The following is a 23,840-nucleotide window of genomic DNA, read 5'->3' on the forward strand; positions in this document are numbered from 1 at the left end:
GTCTCCCTGGCAGCCGCCATGGACGAAGAGCTTGAGAGCTTTCTGACAGCACATCAGGAGGTCAGACTACTATATAGTATCTTTGGAATTATTTCTGACCTCTCGGGCCGGGTACGTAGTATGGACATTTCAACAATACGGTATTAGTATCTCAAAGCGACGAATCAATATTCGCTCGAGGTTACGGCGAAGCGGTCCGTGAGCATGGCATACCGAATGCTGTGGAGATCAAGGTGAGTCGGTTATAAATTAGGGGAGGCATTGGTTCTGCGGGCCCTCACGCTGACTGTTCTGTGTTCTCCCCAGTACAATATCGCTTCTTATACCAAGCAGCTTTGTGCAGAGACTGTCCTACGACTGGTCCAGGATGGTAGACTGAGCTCGGAGCAAACTATCGACAAATGGTATCCCGAGCAAACGAGTGCAAGTAAAATCACAATCTACCATCTCCTCACAATTCCTTCCGGTACTATTTCTTGGGAATGCTCTTCCCCGCATGCTATAACTCGCATTCAATGATGTACAGGTATACCTAACGTCACCGTAGTCGCTGGCAGTGACAAAGTGGAACACTGGCGCGCTCGTCGCTCTGGCTTCGCTTTATTGGAACCGATATATCCCGCGCGCGCGGTCTCCCCGCACTCTCATCTACAAGTGGCGATTAGAGCAGGAGTATAACATGAAAGCCAAAAACGGCGGGAAGGGGATGAATGACGAAGCTGTCAAGGCGTGGATATCTCTCCCCCTGCCTTCCCTGCTTGCTTTCTTCTGACCGTTGTCACTGTCTATGCATATGCAGGTTCGTAGATCGGTACATCCCCGGCTACATGTTCTTCCAGGTTGGTGTAACAGAAGGTACCCATAAAGGGTTTTATGCGATCTCGACGCACGATCACTCATCATTTTGATTGCGTCCAGGATACGTGATCCCACGACGGGGGAGCGCATCGCTCCCCCGTGGGTAGGCAAGGGCCCCCGCGTGCTCATCGGAGAGGAGAGGCAGGTGGTGGGCACGGAGGCCCTGGCGTTCTAGAGGAGGGCGTGAATGGTCTGTACTGTTCTGTATCTTTTTGCTGTGCGATGCTAGTCAGTGCCCTCTGACGCTGGAAGCAATGCTCGTCCTAACTTTTGCAAGCTAGTGGAGACTATGCGCGGCCGTATGCATTCCCCTATGAGTGACACTCTGAGTCCTTACGGGTGTTGTCATCTTGTTCTTGTGTTCTTTCCTGCTTGCTTCCAGAGCGAGGATCTGCCGACTGTTCTTCATCGGATAAGCGTGCTTGCTGATCTCAGGCGAGTCATCGAAGCCATGCAAAATGCTGGACTGACTCTCGCCTCCCTCGACTTGCCTGATTCTCCGGATGCACCCAGAATTATGCCTCCCAGCCTTGTGCCCATAAGCTATACATTCACAGTCCTACATCGGATGGACGTATGAGCCGCTCGCTGGGTAGTTGAAGGTTCGCGCTTCGCTTGTAGGATCCGGCAAGACGCTCTGCGTATCGTTGTTCGCAGAGCTTACTTCGGTCCAACTCTGTCAAATTTAGAGCCTTGTTTCGGGATTCTTACGCTGTCTGATACTGAGGAAGTACAAGGAGAGCGGCTAGCGTATTCGTTTGAGAATCATTCCTAGGCGTGGAGCCACCTCTGAGGCTAGCTCAACCATGAAGCTCAGGCTGGACATGACATGGGGACGTCAGGTCGATCAATCTCGTCGACTCCATTGGGAGAGCCACAACTGGAGTGTTCGAGATGCAAGCACGCATTCGTTGATAAAAGGACTTCGTAAACAAAAAGAACACATGTACATTGGACAAGGCGCAACAGTCACTACTAGTTGAGGACGCAGATTATGTAAGCGAGTCGCGCAGCGGATGCGCCCAGACGGTTGCCCGACTAACATATTATCTTATTTTTGAATATTGCTAGTTCAGCGGTTAGTGTGATGGGTTATCTCAGATGCAATGATGTGAGATCAAGGTTCAATCCCACCCATGGATAATATTTTTCACTTGTGATGATTCTAGTTGTCTTCACTCCGTAACGCAACTTGAAAATTTTCTTTTGTTCTCTGTCTCATCATGCAGTCATTGCAAGGCGCCGATATTGATGACATTGTGGCACTTTGAGTCCGGACAAGGGCCAACCTATACACAAAGCCTTCACTTGGTATTATACTTTGGGGTTCAGTTTCAAAAAATTAAAACTACATGTGTACTGATATACAAAACCATTCAACTTCTCATGATCATGGGAGGTGGTGTTACCGGTGTACGAATGAATTGCAGTGAGTACACAACCTCCTCACCGCCTTAGGATTCCCATTCCGAAGCGAGTCGCCCCGACTTCAGACGAAGTCCCTCGCGACGCTGCGGGTTACCGCACAGTGTCTCGACCTTCCATTTATAGCGACTCGCGTCCTTAACTTTGTAGGGAGGATTGCACTTTCTGGACCTGCTCTTGCAGTGGTATTGTCTCTATGAGTAGGCGAGCAAGCCGACTAGAGCTGTTACTGATACTCTAGCCATAGGACCCCTGATCCTCACGATAACCACAGATGCCATTTCCGACTCTTACTCGAAATCTTGATGTCCGGAGAGCATCCATCAAATCTGTCCAAACTGGGTGTCAGCTTGAGGTATGTTTCGGAAGGTGTTTTGCGTCCAGTGTGAAAAACGTCGACTAGACCGACTTTTCCTCTCGAAAAGCTGCCCTGCAACACCCAAGGCAGCCACCGCTGCAGCTCGAACACACATATATTCGTAGCCGTAAGTACAGAGCCACATGTATTGCATGCCCTCTGTTCGTCTCCCGGGACGTATCCTCAACGCGCCAGCCAATCAGCGACCGATTCAGCCTCAAAAAGGAGCAGTGCTTCCTTCCCATATCTGTCGGTCAAGTAGGCTCTGAGAACGTTGGAATAGGCTTTGATCCAACCGGTGCCGCAGGTCTGGTTTCGGGTAGGTAAGGACCTTACCGACTTTCACTTAGGCTGGCATCTACGGGGCATGCCCGAACGGAAGATGTCTAGAAATCACAGGCTTCCGCTCCATGCAGCCCATTTATGACCGATCCTGACAGCCCTCCATACCATAGGTATCCTCTGGGGTCCTCCAGCAGCATCCATCTCGTGGGTCCTCCAATTTTGAATACCTCAGGCTGGCGCATTCTGTTCCATTCCTTCGAATCCTCATTGTTCAGATGATGCACCGCGTCCACGAGAACCTACAAATATATTGACGATTGTCTCGCCAGATGCGGAAAAGTGGGGGAAGCTGATTGCAGGTATGACTCGGACCAGCAGCGTGCATAAAAGCGTGAGGTCTGTGCGGAGGATGGCCATCTCCACCCCGTCAACTCTGACGCAAACTATGGCTGATTTGCTGGATCTGGACCCGCCTAACTTCATTGTAGACAATGCAGTTCTGGCCCTACCCCAGTTGATTTATACTATGTACGGTATATCATACGATTTGGACACAAGAGCTATCGAGCGTGAACTCCCGAATGGATGGAACTGCCGCCGCGGTGAGTCGTTGAACACTCCCTTGTCTCAAACGTGATGGCACAGTTGATTAATATTCTATGGTAGCATCCATCTACAGACAGATCTGTACCTTTCTCACCGCCAGTGGTTACCAACACCAGCAGGGATCTGTGTGGCAATTCGCAAACAAGCCCTGCTCCAGCGTGTGGGAGGATATGGCTTTGCTTCGGGAAATCATCAAACCTCATAGCTTTTTGCCACAGTCGTCAAGAACATACAAGTTTTTATAATCGACCCGTTGTCTCTGATGGCTACTGGCCGCGTTCGACTTGGTGGGAATGGGGCACCAGAACTGCTTGGGCCCACACCTTACGGTCTTGCAATCAGTGCTCCGGTATTCCCAAGATTCCATATGCCGGCTGGTTGGCCGGAAAACCCGCCCGTCCTCCCTGATCGGGTCAGAAGCAGTCCGGAGGCCCACAGTCGTGCAAATTGGAGGCACGGGGTTAATGTGCAGGCCAGACCTCCTTGATGAGTTTCCTTGAACGCAAGCATAGTTTATACCGGTGTGTTCCTCGTTCCTTTCGCGAATCCCCTTTCTCATTTTATCTCTTTAGAGTACTTTTCTGCCGTACCTCGCCAGCGATACTAGTAGTACTTTGCTATATGTCTCCGATTTTGCGACGTAAATATGTAACAATGCTGTGTACAGTATTGGTGAACGCGCTACGCCCTGTTTACTCAAGTTTCCTAAGTCCTGACCCATATGCGAATAACCCCACCTATGTTTCTGCCGTCATACTCCGCTGTTGCTCTTGACGTAAGGTCCAATACGCCCCAGATGAAATAGAGAGGCGTTGGCATACCTCCTTGAGCTCTCCCTGGGGTATTTGCTCTGCGGTTACAATATTGTGCACGTCGCCTAAGTATTTCGAAGTTCGACGTCGACGCAGACCTCTTCCCTCCGGTGGAGCCTTACTAGTAGGGATCGCCAAACTTCACGTTTATTTCTTCGGGTCCCTGTAGATATGAAGAAAGGAGGGACGAGGAAGACCTAAATCGGTGCTTACCGGCTCGCGTCTATGGCGCCAGTAATCATGGAGCGCAAAGATGCGGCCGCATGTAGATGGTGATGTGTAGCCGGTTAGAGGGTTATCCTGGATCCAAGTGAAATGTCGAGCGGGACGCGTATCCGAATCGCGTCCGGACACGTGACCATGATTCACTATGTCCCTAAACCCGGATAACTCTCTAACCGGCTACACATCACCATCTATGTACATGTGGCCGCATCGTTGCGCTCCATGAGAATGGTAGGAGCTCTTGCAAAATTGCAAGGATCGATGGTCACATACGTGACTGGTCTGAGCTCGCAGACCAGCTCACCTACACAGACGTGTGCACCTGGCGAACAGGCGTACCTGAGTGGGAGGCGCACGGCACTAGAGGTCTACCCAGCGAAGGAGCGTAAAATGTTGCAGCTATTTGTCGCGGACTTCAGCCCTTGGAAAATGAATGCTCGCTTGGCTCCAAGGGGTGGACAATAATAAAATTTTAGACCGCATGATAGGAAATCCTGCTAAGGTCCCAGAGGCCCCCCCCTCCCCCCCGTGGGAGCGTCCCACGGTACCATATCGGGAAGGTAGGTCCCAGGCACATCCAGGTTAGGGTTTGCTTAGTCATCTTTCAGTGCTCCCATACGTCACTCTATTGTCACACTATATGTTGTCACGCTTTATGTTTTCTTCCGTGCAATGGCCAAGGCGAGGTTGTCCTGGCTAATAAAGCCCTGTAACCCTCACTAGCAAGCAATTTTAGTACCACCTGTACCGTATCTCTGCCATCAGGGCTGTCACAGAGCCAAATCTATTTTTAATAAATTCCTGTTAAGGCCCTCGAGACCCCCCCCTCCCCCCTTCATGCGGTCTCGGCTTCTCCCGGTGTCCACCCCTTGCTTGGCTCGCAAAAAAGCATACGACTACACTAATCATAACACTGTACATCTATAAAAATTACTACGCAGAGGTCTTGCAACAGAAACACTTGGCACTCTATGAAACAGCTCACGACTCACAACTTCGCATGCTCGCCCTTCGGATACACCCCGTACGGATTCCACTTAAGCGCCTTCGGGTTTCTGTACACGTCCTTAGTAATGCTCTGGTACCCCGCCACTGTCATCGTGATATCCAAATCCTATTTCATTATCAGCGACAGCCCGCCTCCGTGATCACAGGACGTAGACACTTACAGCAAGCAGGGACTTCATGACGTGCCTGCACCCCGCCTCTCCCTCGTGTGCCATGCCCCAGACGTACAGCCGCCCCACCTGGACGGCATCAGCGCCGAGCGCGATGGCTTTGAACACGTCCGAGCCGGTACGAATACCGGAGTCAAAGATGATCTTCATCTCTGCATCACGAACAGTCGTCAACTTCGGTCCGTGTTATAGAATTTGGGGCCAGTGACACTCACTGCCTCCGACTGCCTCGACGATCTCGGGCAGCATCTCCAGGCTGCCGACGGCCCCGTCGACTTGGCGCCCGGCGTGGTTGGTGACGACGATACCCTCGCACCCGACCTCGAGTGCCTTAAGTGCATCCTCGGCACTCTGGATGCCTTTGATGAGGAAGGGCCGGCCACCTGAGATTTTCTTCCACTATCGCCAGGAGCCAGTCAGGTCTTGTCGCAAACCGAGCAGAAGTGGCAAAGGAAGTCGCACATACAGTCTTAATGAGCCAAGGCATCTTCTTCCAGGTATGCGCCTTCCCGTGCCACACGGACGAGTCGATCCATTTACCGCTGTCCGTCTCAAGATCCTTGCCGTACTTCTTCATGAAGACCGGGTCGGAGGCACCTAGCTCGTTGCCGACCTTACCAGGAGGGTAGTAGAAGCTATCGTGATGCACATCGGTAAGCAGGGTACCGTACGATTACGAGCCCCAGTACGAGATACATACACGTAGTTTGCGAGGTTAATATCCGTCGGGCGCCACCCGAGCTGCCAGGTATCGACGGTCAACATGCACACATCGAATCCGCTCTTCCACGCGCGCTCGAGCAAGCTTACGGTCTACAGTATATTCTCAATATGGTTTTCCTCATATGAGGGTTGGTGCGTGACGTACCACTTCGTCGTCATGACCCATGTACAGCTGGAAGAACCTCGGAGATTTCGCGTTACCTCCATTCGGACCGTTGTACGAGTGCACGCTGTTGCTCTCGTTCTTGATAGACGCACCCTCGTCGTTGGCAGCTGCGACGTCTTCGATTGACTGCGAGGCTGCAGTTGACAGGCAGTACTACATAAAGCTTGTTGAGTTCGGGGAAACCTAAGGGATGCTGGAAAGTAACCCACCGGTAGACCAAGCTCGCCCGCTATCTTGGCGGGGACGAGTTCACCGTTTGAAGAGTACAACTTATTTATCCCAATGGGGGCAAAGAGAATAGGCGCAGGAATGCGATGGCCAAACAGCTCCGCTATACGCATGCATTCTGTCAACTCTTCGGTTCTCAACAGCCAAGTCGGAGACTCACTTGTAAGGTCCCGGGTGTTTGTGTCCACAAGCATGCGGGGAATGATGCGCCATCGGTAGAACGCCTCCCGGTTGGCTCGGTCTGTCCATCCAAGCCCCGCGTTCGAGTTCGCGTAGAAGTACCCGCGGTCATTCAGCTTCTTCTTTGCGGACTCTACGAGTTCCTCAGCGTGGACAGAGAAACTGGGCACTGCATGGTTTGATAACATTACTCTGAGTTCTAGCTCAAAATACTACGCATATACTCACATATTCCAGTTTCTCCACCACGCTTGAACATCTCTCGCTGGTACAGCGAGTAATGAGGCGAAGGACCCTTCGGCTTGTTAGTCGGATCCATTGCTAATATTCAGGAAACGCGAAGGGCTCAAGAAAGCGGTGGAAATAGGATTGGGGGTTGTGGAGTATCGTCTCGTTCAGCCCCCATTTTATATGTTTTCCCTAGCAGCAGCTGAGCTATTCTTGCCATGTCGGGATGAGGCAAGGTATGAGATGCAGACAAGGCTCAGCAGCAGGATACGGACGTCATCGCTCGTGACCGTGGAAGAGCACATCGCGGAGACGGAACGGAGGTCGAGGGCGGCGAGCACAACGGAGACGGCGCGTCTTTCCCTCTTGACATGAGGAGCTCGCGTCTGCGCTGAACGGTCTTCCGTCTCTTACTGCGACGTTACAAAGCAGAGCTCCATGGCTGCTCGGCACGCCGACTTGAACGACGGATCACTAGCGTCGCATGCCGAAACGCATTGGAACGACGAACCATGCAATGATCTCGAAGGAACAACCGCTGTGCCTCTCCTGATAGGATGGAAGCAGCTCCTAGGCAAGGTGGAGGAAATATGGCAGAATCTTCCGACGGAGAGCAGTCGAGCGTTGCGGCCACGATGGGCGTCCGACGACGGAACTCTTCACGCCGTACGGAACGACGGGCCTACCGGATGGCATTGTTCAGCTTTCCTGTAGGCCCTCGTCGCTATCATGGCAAATAACGGAGAAACAAGACATTCAAGTGACCGATTGCTGTTTCTCTTGTGTGGCCGGCTCCTGAAATTGGGGTGCAGCGCTACCTTGTCCTGCGATCGAATCACTATGATCTAGAGGGGTTATGGTTCGGTCCGCTGTACTGTTCGTCTGACTTTGTCATGGAATCCTGCGTGCATCGCTTGAATGGCGGCAATCACTGGGCGTCAAAATGACTGAAGACAAGCGTAATGGCTTTCGCGGTCACTCCTGGTGGCAGACGATGCTCTCTGAGGATTAAGTTTTAGCATACTGCACGCTCATAGCCCTGCATACTGATTCCCGTGTCTTGCGACCCAGAATCATACGAAGTCTCCTTAGTGGCTCATACGCATACTATACGGCGGACTCTGGCTTGGCCTACGAGGTGGCGAGGACTAGGCAATGCCGCAAAGCGGGACTGTATGTGCTGGCATTGAAGCTTGAACTCATCCGCGACGGGAAATCTATCAATTCGTGCTAGGCCGAATTGGACTTACCTCTCGTGCTCGCCTACCCCGCATCTCTGGGACGACATATCTCAGTGCAAGCACAAGACCACCCCTGCGTATCTAGGCAACTGCACCGTTTCATGATGCGGATATGGATTCTTTCTGGGGTTGTCTTTCCCGGATCGCAAGAAACGTAGAACAATGGAGACGAAACGAGCACGTGTTGCGCCAATCCTGTTTAGTGACGAAGACGAGGAGGCTCTACTTCCCAGTCTTCCTCTTGAGTCGGTGGAACCGTCGCAACTGGTCGGCGCTCGCGAGTGTATAAGCAAATTGCTCCAATTTAAACGAATAATGGAAGCGGCATGCCACCAGGAAGAAACCTGAAATAACCCAGTCCTCAAGCGTCCCTGGTGTTGGAATTGTATCCACCGAGTGCATGAACTCGACGGTACAAAAAAAACAGTCGTGTTTGAATTTTGCCGGAATGGCCTTCCCTGGTGGCACCTCTGCTGGAGCTGTGTCTGAGCTTGGGAGCCTACATCTATCTCCATTCTGTCTTTCTTCTCTTTGGATTACTTAACGCCCATCTACTATACTCCGCTGTAAGGCACCGGACCTGGCTTTGGCTCGTTATGAACTTGCCTTGTCATGAGTATACGAACTTTTATGTCCCCGCATGTCCTTCGTGCCCAGGCGTCTGTCATAATTGGTCCACCGCGTACCTCCGCGTCGTATAGACTGGTACCGGTGGTATATCATTTCATTTTGGAGTGGGCCTATCCTTCGGCCAAGTCCCATCAATCGATCAGCTCAGTAGGCGTCCCCATTGTTCGACCTCTTCACCAGGTTTTCCCGAGATAACCAGATCCTTAAGAGATGCTGCTACGTGTATTGTTGTGGGCGCACGTTGGTCCCCTCTGGGAGCCCGAGCATGGGCGTCTTACCGGTCTGCAATGGCACGACGACAATGAAGACCGCGACCACGACCAAAACGAGGCTGGCGTTAGAAGTTGTGTCCGAGGTACCACCGTGCCCGCCTGCTCATTTTAAAGTCGATAAACGCCCGCGACTATCTATACCATCGACCCGCATTAGGGCGAGCCGGCACCTGGCCGAGTTCACTCTACCACGACGTCCTCCAACGCACAAGCCTGTGCCACCTCCGTCCACCTCTCCCTGGAGCGGGAATCTCCTTCTCGCGTGCTCCGCACTCCTGCTAGGCATAACCGAAGCTTTCCTAGGTTTCCTTCTACTTATCCCCTCTTTCACTACCAGGCCTGACGCGCAAATCGTTCAACTGAAGAACGAAGCCGCCCTCTGGCTTGTCTACGGCTCCTATGCGTGCTTCGTCAGCGTCGCCATCAGCGGCGTGCTCTCCGCAAGTTGTCTCTACATGGTCGCTGAGGCTCGTCGGTCTGTACTAGAACCCAGCCGGCGGTCGAAAATTGCAAAGATGTTGGCAAGACTCGGCTATAATTATTCCGCGCGTACCTTTCTAGAGGTCCGAGATGAGTGGCAGCTGGCCCTGGCGGATGTCCTGGAGACCCTCGGCTTATTTCTTCTGGGCTTGTCTGCATTTCCGCTCGCTTTCGGCGCTTCTTGTTGTGTACGTCTGGACTATCCTTCAGAGTCAGAGTGTCTCAGCTGAGTCTGCCCCGGACAGGTCATAGGCCTAAGACAGTACGTATTGACTGGTATCGGAAGCGACGTGGTCGCGCTAGGCGAGTTTACGTTGGAGATATCGGCGGTATACACGCTCGGACGCTTACTTCATTCATTCTTCCCTGCTGCCTTTGAATCGTACCTGCGCAAGGAGTACCGGTGTGAAGTCGCCGGGCCGCGGTCGCCGGTGGCTAGGCGGCCCGTTCCATACCCTGACCTCGTCGATCTTAAGGATAGCGCTTTGGCTGCCATAAGACCGCGACCTGCGCCGAGCTTCTACCTCCGGAACACGCCCATATTACGCAGAGGTTGTTCGGAAAATGTTCACCTGTACTCCGTGCATAACGATCTTCGAACGACCTCGATATTGGGTACCCCAAGTCTATGGACGCCCCGGAGAGATCTGGCGCGGTACGCACCAGATGTGCTGCACGTCTCTTAGCTCCGAAAGAAGGGACAATGTTGTGTATAAGTCATGAGCAAGCATGATTCCCTATCGGGGATCGCACTCCTTTGTGCTGCACGGAACCTTATTCCTTTGTCTCTGCTGCATGGATGCCCAGCTCTTAAAGATTGCTCCATGGCTTCAAGCTTCAAGTCTCTTCAGTAAAGACCACGTCCGAATCAGCCCTTATCGCTCGCGACCTCATTTTCCGCATGAAGTCAAGCAGGAAGCCCCGGGAGGAGATGAATCGCCAGGCGCCAGGTCGGATGCATCGCTCGTCCAACGCGATCGCATCGAAGGGCTGCATGGCTCTCATTTTCCTTGCCTTCTGCTCCGCTCTCGTGCAGCTCTTCGCAGGCGGCACGATGCCTTTTGCTACTCGCCTACCTCAAGCCAAGAAGAGGTGTATTGACGAGGACCAATTTACAGATTTTATCTGGCTCGTCAGTCTTGCCCTGCAGGTCACAAGCGTAGCAGGGGCTGTGTCGTGCAGGGTGGCCTTCGGCATTGTTCCGATGGTTCACGCGGCTATCACAGACGGGGGACATGGCTCTTTTACGGCTTGGCTATTGGAGTTATTTGGGCGGAGGTCGGCTGCAGCAGTGTACATACGATATCGTCAAGGGTTCCTCGTGTTCGCCGCCGATCTGCTCTGCGGCTTCGGTATCCTTTGCCTGGGATTTTCGTTTCTTACGATGACAGCAGGGTATGGTATCTCGGTATGTCCATGCACGCATTGCTTCGAGTCTCCTTGTGATCTATACGATGCAGTTGATAACACTACAAGTGTACGCCTGGGTCAACCTGCCGGTGATCTATGCCTTAAATCAGGCGGTCGTCCTCCTGATCCCTGTGGGTGGTCTGGGATATGCGATGAGATGGATCGTGCGCCTCGTCTACGACCAGTTAAGCGACCCGAGGCGGTAGCGGGATAACTGTGCTTAGGGGATGTTAGGATCCGGTGAAGATTGACGGCCAGATTGTTAGAAGTGGTGATGGATTTCGAGGAATGCGTGCGGTATCAGGCATATTTCGAGAAGCTTACAAAATTGTACATGGTCCTCGTATGTCGGTGCGCGAGCCATGACCAAATACATGAGGTGATGCGTGTCTACCACCCGCGAAGGACTACTATACAACCAAGATACAAGACGGTCATAAGGATGGCACAATAAAGATAACGTCGTTCGTTCGCCCTGCGAACGGCGACACTAATATTCATCAGGGTCAGCCAACGAAGCATACTCAGAAATGGACTGTATCTCCTGGTACTCCTGGACAACTTCTCGCATGGCGTAGCGCATAATGGGGGTAGTGGGAACGAGCTTCGGGCCTACAAAGTCGTCGCTGACAGGAGATTCGATGTCGATAGGCGTATCCGGCTCTTCGGGTACAGGTACCCACTCCTCGCCATCCTCAGAGTCGATCATCTCGACAGCAGTACCGCTGCTCCCAGCTGCCTCTTGTCCGTGTCCAAGACCCTTCGGGGTTGCCTCGCGCAGCGGCGCTTCCGGTGTCAACGGATCGGTCCATCGCAAGTCCAATATACGTCCCTTGACCATCCCGTCGATAGCCTGTACACCCATCTCGCGGCACAAGACGAAGTAAGGCAGGGAGTGGGTGCGTTGCTGCGTCAGTCGGTTCATGACCCGCAGGAGCTCGATTGCAGAGAAGTCCGCCGTGTATCCGGGTGCTTCAGTATTGTCCTGGGCGACCTGTGGCGAGTGCGGATGCGTCAAGGGTGAGTAGATCTTGAAGCCGGAGCCGATGGGCGACGTTTGCGGGCTCGCGTGCGTGTTCTCGTGGGCAGTCCGGTCAGACTCTCCTGAAGGCGTCGATGCTTGGGACGAATGAACGATATGAAGATTGAGGAGTGCATGTGCTTGCAGGAAATGCGACGATCGCTTGACTACACGCAAGTCAGAATCTGGGCAGCGAAACAAAACATGAGACGCCCACCTTCTAAATTGCCGCTCGAGTTCACTGTAAGCGACGATCAATATCCATCAACGGGGATTCACTCGTATCGGACCACTCGCCATAGTCTGTCACATAGTCGCTCCAGTGCACCAGCTTGCCACCAAAAGCATCGTACAGCTCCTCGAAATCCAGGTGCGGGCGGAGCCCCTCGGGGACTTTGGGCAAGATCCGATCTTGGAAGAAGGCCCGCATCTCCGTCTTGGAACAATCGCCGATCGTGATGATTTTGCAATGCTGCATAATATTGAGCTGCCTCAGCCACGTCTGGTAGAAGGGGTCGCTCGTCGAGTGTATGACGTGGCAGAGCCTATCCTGCTTCGTCAAGACGAGCATCGAGTCCAGAAGACACTTCATCGCCTCGGTGGAACGGATAAGGGCGGGCCTGGGGGAGGGGGTGAGCGAGGGCGTTGACGACCTACGAGAAATGACCCACAGCTTGTGCGCTTCGTCAAAGAAAATGACGGGCATCCGTTTGGCGGGCGGTGGGGGAGGCGACTCTTTCTTGGGCGAATCCTTAGGCTCCTTAGGCTTCTCGACAATTCGCTCTTTGCCCTTCCCCTTATCATCAGCCACGGTCCGCTGGGGCCGCCTGAAGATGCGACTTGCCCACGATCGCCTGGGAGATGCCTGACCATCCGCAGGCGCTTGGGGAGCTGCGCCGTTCTCGACGTGCGTGGCCTCCGATGCGGTGTCTGCGTCCCGCTTCTGGCCCTGGGCCGCCTCCGCAGTCCCCTCCGGCTGATACTCCCAGTATTTCAAGAGGGCGCTCTTATGTGAACTTCAGCGATTAAGACACGCTGTATGGAGCGATTGGCGTACCTGGAAGAGCTCCATCAACCGCGCAACATCGCTGACTTTCACTTGCGCATTGCCGTTCGGAGCCTCCGCCAATCGACGTTCCACGCTCAATCGGTCGTGCTATCGAAGTAAGGGAGTGTAAGCCCAGATTATCGCAAGACTAGCGCTTGGGTGCACCTTGAAGCCCCAGGCTTCCTTCTCGAACTCCTCGTACCCCTTCAAGGATTTGCTGATGGCTTCGAAGTACATCTCCATCTGCTGACTCAAGCTCGTGTATAAGCTGCCCAAGTCAGCGAAACCGGCGATTCGCAAGTCGAAGTGGAGGACATGGTACTGATCCCGCGATAACACCTCCCGAAGCAAGGCAGTCTATGACATGCGTGGTGAGTACTAATAGGAAAGGAAGGAACAGCACGGACCTTGCCGACGCTACTTGCGCCAAAGAGGACAGTGAATGTTGGCTCTCCTTCGAGTGCCCGTTCGATGGCTTTTACCTCTGTCGGTCTCGGGAAGAATCCCGGCAGCCGAGAAAAGGTATGTGCTGGTCGCAGTTGTGCGCGCTCACGGTTCTCAGAGATTTCGCGACGTGCCTCTTCCAGAAGACGCCGAGATTCCGTGAGCGAACGGACAGTCTCAGCTGGCTGCAATGCAATGGGAGAGCGCATGAGGATGAACAGAGGTCGGAGTTAGAGGGAAAGTATGCGCACATTGGTAATTACACCAATTATCTCGCCGAGTCCAAAGAAGTTCCGTTTCCGGACATCATTGGGGAGCGGTTGGCCCCGTCGGCGGGGAATGTTGGAACGGAAGAGCCAGTGCATGGGCACGGAGTTGCTGGGCGGCTTCGGATGGTGATGCGAAGGATTTACGAGCTTTCGAGTACCACTGCGTGAGCTTTGCGTACTCTTCGGCATGGATTCTAGTAAGGATTACGTCCCGGACAACAAGTATCAGCTGCCATCATAGTAAGAGGTACGCAGAAGGGTTTGTTGTATGAAATGCACGACATCTCACCAGAGTATAAAGCACAATAGTTAAGGTAAATTGCAGTCCGCCCGGCGGTCGCTGACCAGAGGTTATGTCGAGGAGAAGGTAAACAGGCAAGATATATAACACGAGGCCCACTCACGTCGAACAGACTGCATCGCCGCAGCCATAGCCTTTAATTTCGGCCCTCGCCTTGCGGAATCAACCAGAATCGACGGGGCCATCACAACGTGCTGGCGGCCAGCCGACGAGGAGCATGGAAAACGCCTGCGTGAAGTCGTAATCCAGGAGCGCGTCACAATGCACGCGACGTGCAAGGGTCGTCAGGTGACGGGCAGCCGTAATCATGTGACAGCCGTGTGCGACGCGCCTCGGTGGCAATGGAGAGGTGAACCTTTGAGAACAACTTTGCTCACCCGTCGGATATCTGGAACTCATGCATAGACACCTCTCATAGCGGCTTTCCTTTGCTTACAATTGTTTTAGTCATTTCCTTCAACAGCTGTCCGCCCCCACGAGTGAACTGACATATCTCCAGGACCACTTCAACTTCATGTGTAACTTACCAAATCGAAAGATGTTCTTCGTCTTTCTGATCACCTTATCAAGCGTGTCAAGGATACCGTCAAGGGTTCTCCCGCTGATTAGTTTGTTGGCGATCGAACTGTGAATTTGGCCGCTACGATCCTGGTACACAGACTTAAGCTTACTAACGACCATCTGATGGTACTTATGTATTTTCTGAGGTCTGTCAGGCTCTAAAGCGCAGGTCAACTGAATCCTCTAAAGAACGTGACGAGAGTTGTATGCAACAATGACACGTCCGCCCGTCTGTCCTTTGCCCTACGCCTTCACGAGTCTACTGATTTTAACATGTCGCGCGAGTGAAAGATTGGAACGCTTTCTCTGGATCATCTGCACCGAAAGTGCTCGCAGATCTTTGTGAAGCATGTTGTGGCGCGTCTTCCTCAAGGAGCGTGTTATCGATGGTTGGAGCCCTTATTCCCATCCATGAATATTAAAGCCGCAATAACGGACTACTGATACAAATGGTGAGTCGTTGGGCCACTACCGAAACCCCAGGACCGACAACGGCGGATCTACGAGGGATCCAAGGGCGCCCTGGATAAGCTCACTGGATCACTGGGCTCCATGAGCTTGAACGCGCAGTCCAAGCGGTCCTCCAAGAAGGATAAAAACTCGCTGGATGACATGTTGACCGAGAAGATGCCCAGTCGTACTTGGAGGAGTCTCCTAGAGATTCCAATGACCCTCAGGAAGGACGTGATATCAAACTTAGGGATCAGAGCCGGCCCTTATCGTCGAGATCGAAGCCCGTCACAATCACGAGTTGCGCGGAGGACAAAGACAATCAGGCGGACGATGCGGCTGGCGACGCGATACCAGCCTTGGATGAGGATGTTCCCAGCCCGAAAAACTTGCTGAAGTTCAAGAAGCCTGAGTCGGCAGGCCACCCATTGATCTCAGTATTGCCCAGGGTCAGGTGTTGCCGAGAAGAAATCAGCCTTTGGAATGAGCATAGGATGATCCTAGTCAGCGTCGAGCCAGTAAGTACTTCGTATGAATTATCATAAATGAACTAATGAGAACGTGATAAAAACGATACTCACCTTGAATTTGCAAGGGAGTGTAATCCGAGTGTCTACGCATCTGTAGAATCTGAGGCCCCCGAAACGTATATAGATACATATACCAATACAACAGCACGAAGCGCGCATGCGAAAGCATAAATAGCGGCGACACCAACGTTTCTACCCTTTGTTCATCACTTTCAGTTGCTGGGCAAATCACCTTCGTCAGCAACCCAACGCACAGATAGTATAGCCGACGCACCAGATTGTCCACGTCCTGCTGTAGGAGTGCCATCTCCTTCTCTAGCCGCTCTCTCTGCTGAACCAACATCTGCAGGCGTCGATTCTGCAGCTTGTCAGCGGCTGTCGTCGTACCCACTGCTGGCCGTGCGCGCGATGACGGTCGTGACTGAGCCGTCTCGGCCTAGACATTACCGCAGTTAACAACCGAAACCACGAAGTGAAAGTGGATGTTGCACCTGAGCTTGTAGGGTGCTCTGCTTCTTTCTCAGCGCTTTGAGACCCTTCTCGGCTCGAGATATGAGCTCGTTGATCTGCGGCTCGATCTCCTCCGCCAGATCTGCCTTGTACTTCCGCACCGTCCCGTCATCCACCAGCAAAAATACCTGGAGAGCACCATCAGTCTCGCACAGTTGCTAGCGACCTGACATGGGCGCACCTTCTGGTTCTCCAGCACCCTGTTCATCCTCGGCAGATCATACGTCCCGTTCCTGAGAAGCTGCTGGGCATCCGCTGCCTATATGGTGCACAAAGCACTTTCTCAGAGGTTAAGGATGAACGACTGTGTTGCTCTTAGACTCACTTGTTCCGCGCAGGATTCCATAGCTGAGACGCAGTCGAAGAGGTTTGGGCTGCATATTGCGTCTCTGTCACCCCGATAAGCGTCTGGGCCTGAGGCAAACACGGAGTCCCTTGGTCGGGGACGTATAGAAAACCGCGACATCGACATATTTCAGTGTTTCGAGTGTCCGAAACAGAATCAGAGTGCCAGTGCCGCACTGGCAGTTTCAATGAAAGAACCGTCGCGATCGCGCATGCGCCTCCCCTCAACTGCATCACGTGCACATTCGAACTCCGCGCTTCCTTCTCGATAAATATGTCGTCCGCAATTTTCGATTTCCTTCAAGTGTCCGTCCACTCTCCGAAGCGTCAGTCCCTCCTTGGGACGCAGTTCTACTGGTGACGTGCATCTCTAGGTGGGCGGAGCGAGGCGCCCTCGGGTGCTCACGAGAACGAGCGTCCTCATCAGCTTCCCTTCCGCTATGGGGCTGAGTCCGCCTTCGGGTGTTGATTCGCCTCGGGAGGTCGAGGTTGGTGGGGGCGTGGCGTTATATTCCTGTACCTTCCGTACCCCCCTCTCTCCGGAGAGGGTGCTACTATGTAGCTTTTACGGTTGGGTGAAACCATAACGCAGACAAATCGTATGTTGACTGTCTTGTAAACTGTATTCTTTCGTTGCAATGGGACCTTGTTCTTGGTGTCTGCAGACGTCCAATGTCCAATTGAAGAACTATAGGCAGCTTGCAAAGCAATCAATCCTATGTGTACTGCCGTCTACTGCTGTTCGAATCAAATTGAAAGCATCTTTTCATGCAGATTCGGGTTAGGGTATGCCACAAGGTTGACCGGTTGACCAATGAGCGGACGCTGACAGACTCTCTGGAAGTGCGGCTTCGGTAATGCGCATCCCCCCAGCCTTGGACTGTGATGACGGGATCACATCATTCGAGCTGAGGGAAAGTGTAGGTTCACCCGGGGCATTGTACTGTGGGGTTCGAAACTTCCGAAACCTCTGGGCAACAGCTGCCCCACTTTTTTGATTCAGAGTTTATTGTGCGGAGGAGCTGACCCCTTGAAGCACCTTCTAGCAACGAGGGACTTACTGGCGACACCCACATGCCGGAGACTTTCTGTGACGGATTCAGGCTTATTGGACTGAGGAGCTGTGGAAGCCTCATCACCTGTCGGTTATTCTCAGTGCTCATATTTCTTCATCCCCGTCCTTTCTATCCCCAGAATGCATTTCCAAGGGCTCGCCCCCTTTACAATGACAATGCAGCTTTGTCTGAGGATGTTGGTTCCTGGAGGCCGAACTCCGTTCACTGCGGCCATTACGGGACTTGGGTATGCTCAGATTCTTGTCCCAGTCTGGAGGCAAGTGGCGACACTCCCCCAGCCAACTAGCTCTATACTCGGGATGGGGTGTTGCTTTGCCTGTCCAGAGTAGCCGATGTCCGCAGGTATGCCGTTGCCACACTCGTGATTCGAAGCAGGTCGTCATCTTCCGCTACGTACCTACTCCCGATGAACGATCTCTAACCTGAGGCAAGTGGATCTGATCCCGCGCGTCCTCGCCGTTCCATGGACAGTCAATAGGAGGAGTCCTGACTCGCGTGGGCTGCGCAGGAGAAGGTCTGCACGGTCTGCACCGCACTCGTCTGACTTATTGTATCTAGCGGGGATTCCTTGGTCATCGCTGCGACCTGTGAGAATGCGGTCTATACTTGCCATAATGCTCGCCGTTTTGCGCAACGGAAAATATATAGTAGCACAGCGTGCACGATTTGAAGTGAGTCGGGGCTGTTAATGTATGCGTCAATGGACTATCCCCCCCTCCCGGGAGACGGCGTCTGGTCAGAAAATGTAAGAGCCTGGGGCCCGGTCGATAGGCCTCTCGTATCTTTACTACACGGTCGTGCTGGAATAATCAGCGCACCGCTTCCCGCATACCGCTGACTTCTGTCTGCAGTGGCGAAACCGACCAAGGATCGTATCGAATCATTCATCCAGAATGGTTGTACCAGGACATGTAATACATCGGAACGGCTCGCATCCATATGCATGCGTATCTGTCGTGTTCTCTTCGGTACGCAACAGTGTGGACTTTCACGTGTTTCTATTCGCGTCAGCTCGGGCCTCGGATGCCGCGGTCGTACCGTGGGATCCTAGGACGCGCTCCGTAGTTTAGCAGGTTTTTATGGAGAGCGCGATTGCGCTGGGTACATACTCAGATATGTAATGCAGCAATTGTATCTGATCAGTGTGGTTTTCAATGTTTTTATAGAAGAAGCGTTTTTATTAGCAGAAAACAACTGAAGCTACTGAGCCCTCAGCCTGGTCAGGCTGCGTAGCATATTCCGGCGGCGAAGCGACGACGGGTGGTACCGCAGTGATGCGCCGCCGTATCTGGTAAATGATATGACAAGCGGAGGTGCCGAGCAGCAACGATTCAACAATGACGTTCGCGTCAGCCTCAACGTCCTCGACCTAACCCTCTGGCTCATTTTTACGTCGACCGCTACGCCTGCGAGGCATAAAGCCTTTTATTCGACAGACGGCGCACATCGTCGCGCTCAGCCCTGGACTCTGCCCCGTATAGCCCGGCCATCAATCAACACCTGCAAACTCCGCAGCCCGCAATAATGAGCGAGAAACATGAGCTGCAGCAGATGGACGCGACAACATCGGACAAGGGCGACGGGATGCCCTCGTTCAAGCGGCACTCTCGCACGGGCAGCCGTGTGCATCTTAACCTCGAGGACCTCAACGCGTCCACGATAAATATGGACATTCCCATGTCACCGAAGGTGCCCGACGCACTACCCACCCATGCACGCACGCCTCGCAGCAGCACATTCGACTCGCCGGACTCGCCACGACCATGGTACTCCCTGAAGGACTTTTACGACTCCGAGCCGTTCTGGCTTATCATGTATTTCTGTTTCAACCTTGGCTTGACGCTGTATAACAAAGGCGTGCTTGTCCGATTTCCCTTCCCGTACACGCTCACCGCTATCCATGCGTTATGCGGATCGATAGGCGGGTACTTTCTCCTGGCAAGGGGGATGTATGTCCCTGCGAAGCTATCGTCGCAAGATAACGCAGCACTGGTGGCGTTCAGCGTCCTCTACGCCATGAATATCGCAGTTAGCAACGTATCGTTGCAGCTTGTTACTGTACCCGTGAGTCTTGGATGTGTATATGCGCGCGATTCTCCCCTGATCTTCCCATAGTTCCACCAAGTGGTCCGCGCGTCCACGCCTATCTTCACAATCTTCCTTTCATACCTCTTCTACGGGACGCTGTGCAGTCGAGAGAAGATGATTTCGCTTATACCCGTTATCGTCGGTGTTGGCTTTGCGTAAGTCGCGTACCATACCGCCATTGGGTGCCTTATCTAACTCTACCGCAGAACATACGGCGACTATTATTTCACGACCTGGGGTCTGATCCTAACCCTCTTCGGCACCTTCCTCGCGGCCCTGAAAACGATCTTCACCAACGTCCTCCAGTCACCTCCCATCTCGCCACTATCTCCATCCACGCCCGCCGCCTCACCACCACCCAAGTTCACGATGCGGTCTTTCCTCCCACCGCGCTTGCACCTGCACCCGCTCGACCTGCTTACGCGCATGAGTCCCCTGGCGTTTATCCAGTGCGTCCTGTATGCGCAGCTCTCGGGCGAGCTCGACAGGGTGAAGGAGTACAGCGCGCGGGAGATGACGGGCATGCGGGCTGCGACGCTGCTTGTGAACGGCGCGATTGCGTTCGGGTTGAATATTGTGAGCTTTACGGCGAACAAGAAGGCGGGGCCGCTGAGCATGACCGTCGCTGGTGCGTTGCCATTGTACTATGTTTATATCGGATTTGTGCTGACGTGAATCGAACGACAGCGAACGTGAAACAGGTGTTGACGATCGCGCTGGCGATGTTCATCTTCCACCTGCCGCCGAGCATGACGAACACGCTTGGGATTGTGCTGACGCTCTTGGGCGGGGCGTGGTACGCCGCTACCGGATACGAGGAGAAGAGGAACCGGGCGCGCGCTGCGGAGAAGTCGTAGATCGCATACAGCATACATCGATCATCTCGAACATCCTTAGACCCCATCCATCCATCTAGCCATCCAGCCACCACCGCCACCACCCTCCTCGAGTCATTTACAGCTGCTACTAACGACTAGCATACGCTCCCTTGGGTTAATAAGTTATACGACACAATTTTGTGGGATTCGTTTGTTTCTGAGCTACATAATGTATTTTATGTTTTGTACATGTGTAGCTAGTTTGTGTTCTTGCCGGCAGGCGCTCTAGAAGTGTTGTCGTTTAATCTGTACCTCGACTATTTATGTCTTTTCTGTGAGTGTATATACATCGTATCAGTATATGTCGGCGAAAGGGGACAAGTACGTTGACCAGGAAGAATCAGAAATAAATTCACAGCTACTTTGTGGCTTGCGGACGCGACAGTGTCACGCGTGCACGTGCCCTGTGACGCGCTTCTGTCACGCGTTAGACGTGTTTGGCTTTATTATTCGATCACCATTGCTCTTCTTCCGCCATCGCCCAGGCTCGCACACAATAATACCTCCTCGCCTGTAGCCCCTACAACCGCAACCTGGATTCCAGCATTCCCGCAATGCCTGGCGTCGCGAGCGACCACAAACGCGCGAGCTCGGCGCAGCTCGCGGAGGAGCGACCCGCGAAGAAGCTGAAAACTGACGGGAGTGGCGAGCGCAAGGAGAGGAAGCGGAGGAATAAGAAGAAGAAGAAGGTGCCAGTGGTAAAGAGGGAGGAGGAGAGGGCGCTGCCGGTTGCGTCTGGCTCGGGGTCGGAGGTGAAGGCGGAGGAGACGACGCTGGAGTCTGCGGCTGGCAGTCCAGTGTCGCGCTTGCATGGAAGTGATGGTGCCTTACCCCAGGGATTGGTGAATGGGAAGGGTACGATGCTGAACGGCGCTGGTTCTCATGGGTCGGTGCGTGCATACCTTCTCTCGTCTACTGATGCGTGGGTTGACGTTCTATCAGAGCCCAAGTGGATCTGCTAAGGGCAAGGAGAGAGCGATCGACGAAGATGGATTGAAAGAGACCAACGATCAACTCAATGACGAGCTGTCAGCTAAGGCGAAGGTGCGCTTGGCGCTCGCATGTCGTATCTCATCATCAAGCTCACCATATCTGCAGCTTCTTTCACAGCACACGTCCCTTCTGGGACAACTCCAGCAATCGCTGACCTGCCAAATCTGCCTGGACCTCCTCTACAAGCCTTACGCGCTCGCACCGTGTGGGCACGTCGCGTGCTATACTTGTCTCGTGAGGTGGTTCAAAGGCGAGGGTGGCGAGAATGAGAGGCCAGCGATCTTCAAGGCCAAAAACTGTCCGCACTGCCGTGCACCTGTGAGGGAGAAGCCCGCGTTGGTGTGGAGTATCAAGGAGATGGTTAGCATGGTCGTCAAAAGCGGCCTCGTAGAAGGATTCACTTCTTTACCGGAGGACCTCCCACCAAGAGCGGAAGCTGCTGTCGGTCCACGCCGCGGACGGCAGCCCGATCCCTGGGATGGGATCTTCCGTTCCTCAATCAACTTTGGCCACGGCATGCCCGCCTTGCCACACATCGCACAGATGTTCCAGCCACTCGGTGCCAACGGATTGCCCATCGCCGCGATCCCGTTACCGCAAAACCCCGTGACCATGGGTATCCGTGACGAGGAGGACGGTGGGATCTACCGCTGCAATGATTGTCTGCACGAGATCGCAGACGGAGCCTGCACGTACTGCGGGCGAGTATACCCCGGGCACGCGCATCACCCGCACGCACATCTGCATTACGACGCGGAGGGGTACGGCGACTTCGACGACTTCGATGATGGCAGCGATGGGGAGTCGGTGTTTGGCTGGGGCGAGGCGGCGCCGCTGGGGTGGTTACCGGTTGGGCTGGACAGCTCGGATGAACACTCGCAAGCTGACGATGATGAAGGACCGCCGCGGCGGTATGGACTTCGTGCTATTGAGGACGGTGATGGGGATGGGGACGGTGGGGACGATGACGACGAGTCGTATGAAAGCAGCTTTATCGACGATGACGACGCGCCGCCGCGGCCTCTCCCGCCTTTCGAGACTGTGCAGGCATTCTTGAGGGACCGTTCACGGTCCGGCGCGCCTGCGCCGGAGGACGAGACGGATGGAGAGAGCCGCTTCGAGGAGGTCCATTCGAGCGCGGAAAGCTCTGTGCGCGGCGTCCGCGGTTCTCCTCCTCATGATGCCCCCGGTCACTCCAGTCGTGAAAGCAGCTCGAGCCCTGGCCCATCTCGTGGCCGCCGGAGAGCTGTTGTCATTGACTCTGATTCAGAGGAGGAAGGCTCTGACAAGGAAAATCAGGATGATGTTGTTCCGTGAGTGCTATTCCGAGATTTCGTTCATCCTTGTTGATTGTTGATGATGTGTCATACAGCGGGCATTCGCTGGCTGACATTGTATCAGCAAGAGAGTTGTACGTATGCCTAACATCCTTAGCGGACTTGGTCTCATCAGTCATTTCCAGTGAGCTGTACGGTGACGATGGTTCCGTCCCGCGCCCATCATCCTCCCGCCGTCGTCTGCCCAGAAGCTCCGTGGTGGAAGATGAAGACGAACCAGATAGTGACGAGTCGCAGTACGGCTACTCCGTCGGCGGGAGATCGCCACCGCGAGGACACTGGCTGGAAGATGAATCCGGTGGTGATCGTGGCTCGGACGAAGAATATGGAGGAAGGCCTTACTTGGGCGATGCTTGGGATGAGGCGGGGGATTATTCCGACGAGCATGACGGGGGGAACTATTTGAGTGACTGGGACTAGCGGAGGTTGTCCGTGCTGCTCTGTATTATAGTCGCTCCTGTGCGCCTCTTATGTGCTGCTGTTGCTTATTTTGTCACTTAATACTACTATATTGCGGCCTTGCATCGACTTCGCTGTGGAACGGTCGAGTTGTAATGCATGACACTGACATGAGTCGCAGCCCTCGAGTTCGGCAGTGATGTGGTAGTAGCACACAAAGGAAACAAGGCACAACAAGGAATACAAGATACAGCAAGGAAAGCGAGGCCCCTCCATCGTCAAAGG

General features: G+C 53.7%; 7 protein-coding genes across 7 annotated transcripts; 5 read left to right on the forward strand and 2 right to left on the reverse strand.

The window, feature by feature from the left end:
• Positions 1–18: 18 nt before the first annotated feature.
• On the forward strand, positions 19–1,033 carry GLOTRDRAFT_132655 (uncharacterized protein; the record flags this gene model as incomplete). Its single annotated transcript, XM_007871542.1, has 5 exons — positions 19–60; positions 120–233; positions 548–729; positions 800–868; positions 919–1,033. 5 exons carry the CDS (start codon positions 19–21, stop codon positions 1,031–1,033), a joined length of 522 nt encoding a protein of 173 aa, XP_007869733.1.
• A 4,362-nt stretch (positions 1,034–5,395) lies between these two features.
• On the reverse strand, positions 5,396–7,363 carry GLOTRDRAFT_123008 (L-lactate dehydrogenase; the record flags this gene model as incomplete). Its single annotated transcript, XM_007871543.1, has 9 exons — positions 5,396–5,683; positions 5,739–5,899; positions 5,963–6,146; positions 6,214–6,382; positions 6,448–6,560; positions 6,616–6,789; positions 6,846–6,967; positions 7,025–7,213; positions 7,273–7,363. The coding sequence occupies 9 exons, from the start codon at positions 7,361–7,363 to the stop codon at positions 5,558–5,560; spliced, it is 1,329 nt and encodes a 442-aa protein (XP_007869734.1). The 3' UTR covers positions 5,396–5,557.
• Positions 7,364–9,408: 2,045 nt separating this feature from the next.
• GLOTRDRAFT_132657 (uncharacterized protein) lies at positions 9,409–10,581 on the forward strand (the record flags this gene model as incomplete). The annotated part of the gene is made up of 2 exons (XM_007871544.1): positions 9,409–10,083; positions 10,141–10,581. The coding sequence occupies 2 exons, from the start codon at positions 9,409–9,411 to the stop codon at positions 10,579–10,581; spliced, it is 1,116 nt and encodes a 371-aa protein (XP_007869735.1).
• A 215-nt stretch (positions 10,582–10,796) lies between these two features.
• GLOTRDRAFT_132658 (uncharacterized protein) lies at positions 10,797–11,511 on the forward strand (the record flags this gene model as incomplete). Its single annotated transcript, XM_007871545.1, has 2 exons — positions 10,797–11,303; positions 11,356–11,511. 2 exons carry the CDS (start codon positions 10,797–10,799, stop codon positions 11,509–11,511), a joined length of 663 nt encoding a protein of 220 aa, XP_007869736.1.
• A 4,701-nt stretch (positions 11,512–16,212) lies between these two features.
• GLOTRDRAFT_16839 (uncharacterized protein) lies at positions 16,213–16,905 on the reverse strand (the record flags this gene model as incomplete). Its single annotated transcript, XM_007871368.1, has 4 exons — positions 16,213–16,359; positions 16,421–16,567; positions 16,621–16,694; positions 16,761–16,905. Coding segments are annotated over 4 exons (513 nt in total), but the record flags the coding sequence as incomplete, so codon positions are not given.
• A 2,767-nt stretch (positions 16,906–19,672) lies between these two features.
• Positions 19,673–20,805, forward strand: GLOTRDRAFT_47985 (TPT-domain-containing protein; the record flags this gene model as incomplete). Its single annotated transcript, XM_007871376.1, has 4 exons — positions 19,673–19,924; positions 19,976–20,103; positions 20,155–20,576; positions 20,636–20,805. 4 exons carry the CDS (start codon positions 19,673–19,675, stop codon positions 20,803–20,805), a joined length of 972 nt encoding a protein of 323 aa, XP_007869567.1.
• A 575-nt stretch (positions 20,806–21,380) lies between these two features.
• GLOTRDRAFT_123011 (uncharacterized protein) lies at positions 21,381–23,728 on the forward strand (the record flags this gene model as incomplete). Its single annotated transcript, XM_007871546.1, has 5 exons — positions 21,381–21,716; positions 21,769–21,870; positions 21,925–23,132; positions 23,192–23,230; positions 23,282–23,728. The coding sequence occupies 5 exons, from the start codon at positions 21,381–21,383 to the stop codon at positions 23,574–23,576; spliced, it is 1,980 nt and encodes a 659-aa protein (XP_007869737.1). The 3' UTR covers positions 23,577–23,728.
• Between the last annotated feature and the right edge of the window lie 112 nt (positions 23,729–23,840).

This window comes from Gloeophyllum trabeum (assembly GCF_000344685.1).
Source record: "Gloeophyllum trabeum ATCC 11539 unplaced genomic scaffold GLOTRscaffold_00014, whole genome shotgun sequence".
NCBI classification, from domain to species: domain Eukaryota; kingdom Fungi; phylum Basidiomycota; class Agaricomycetes; order Gloeophyllales; family Gloeophyllaceae; genus Gloeophyllum; species Gloeophyllum trabeum.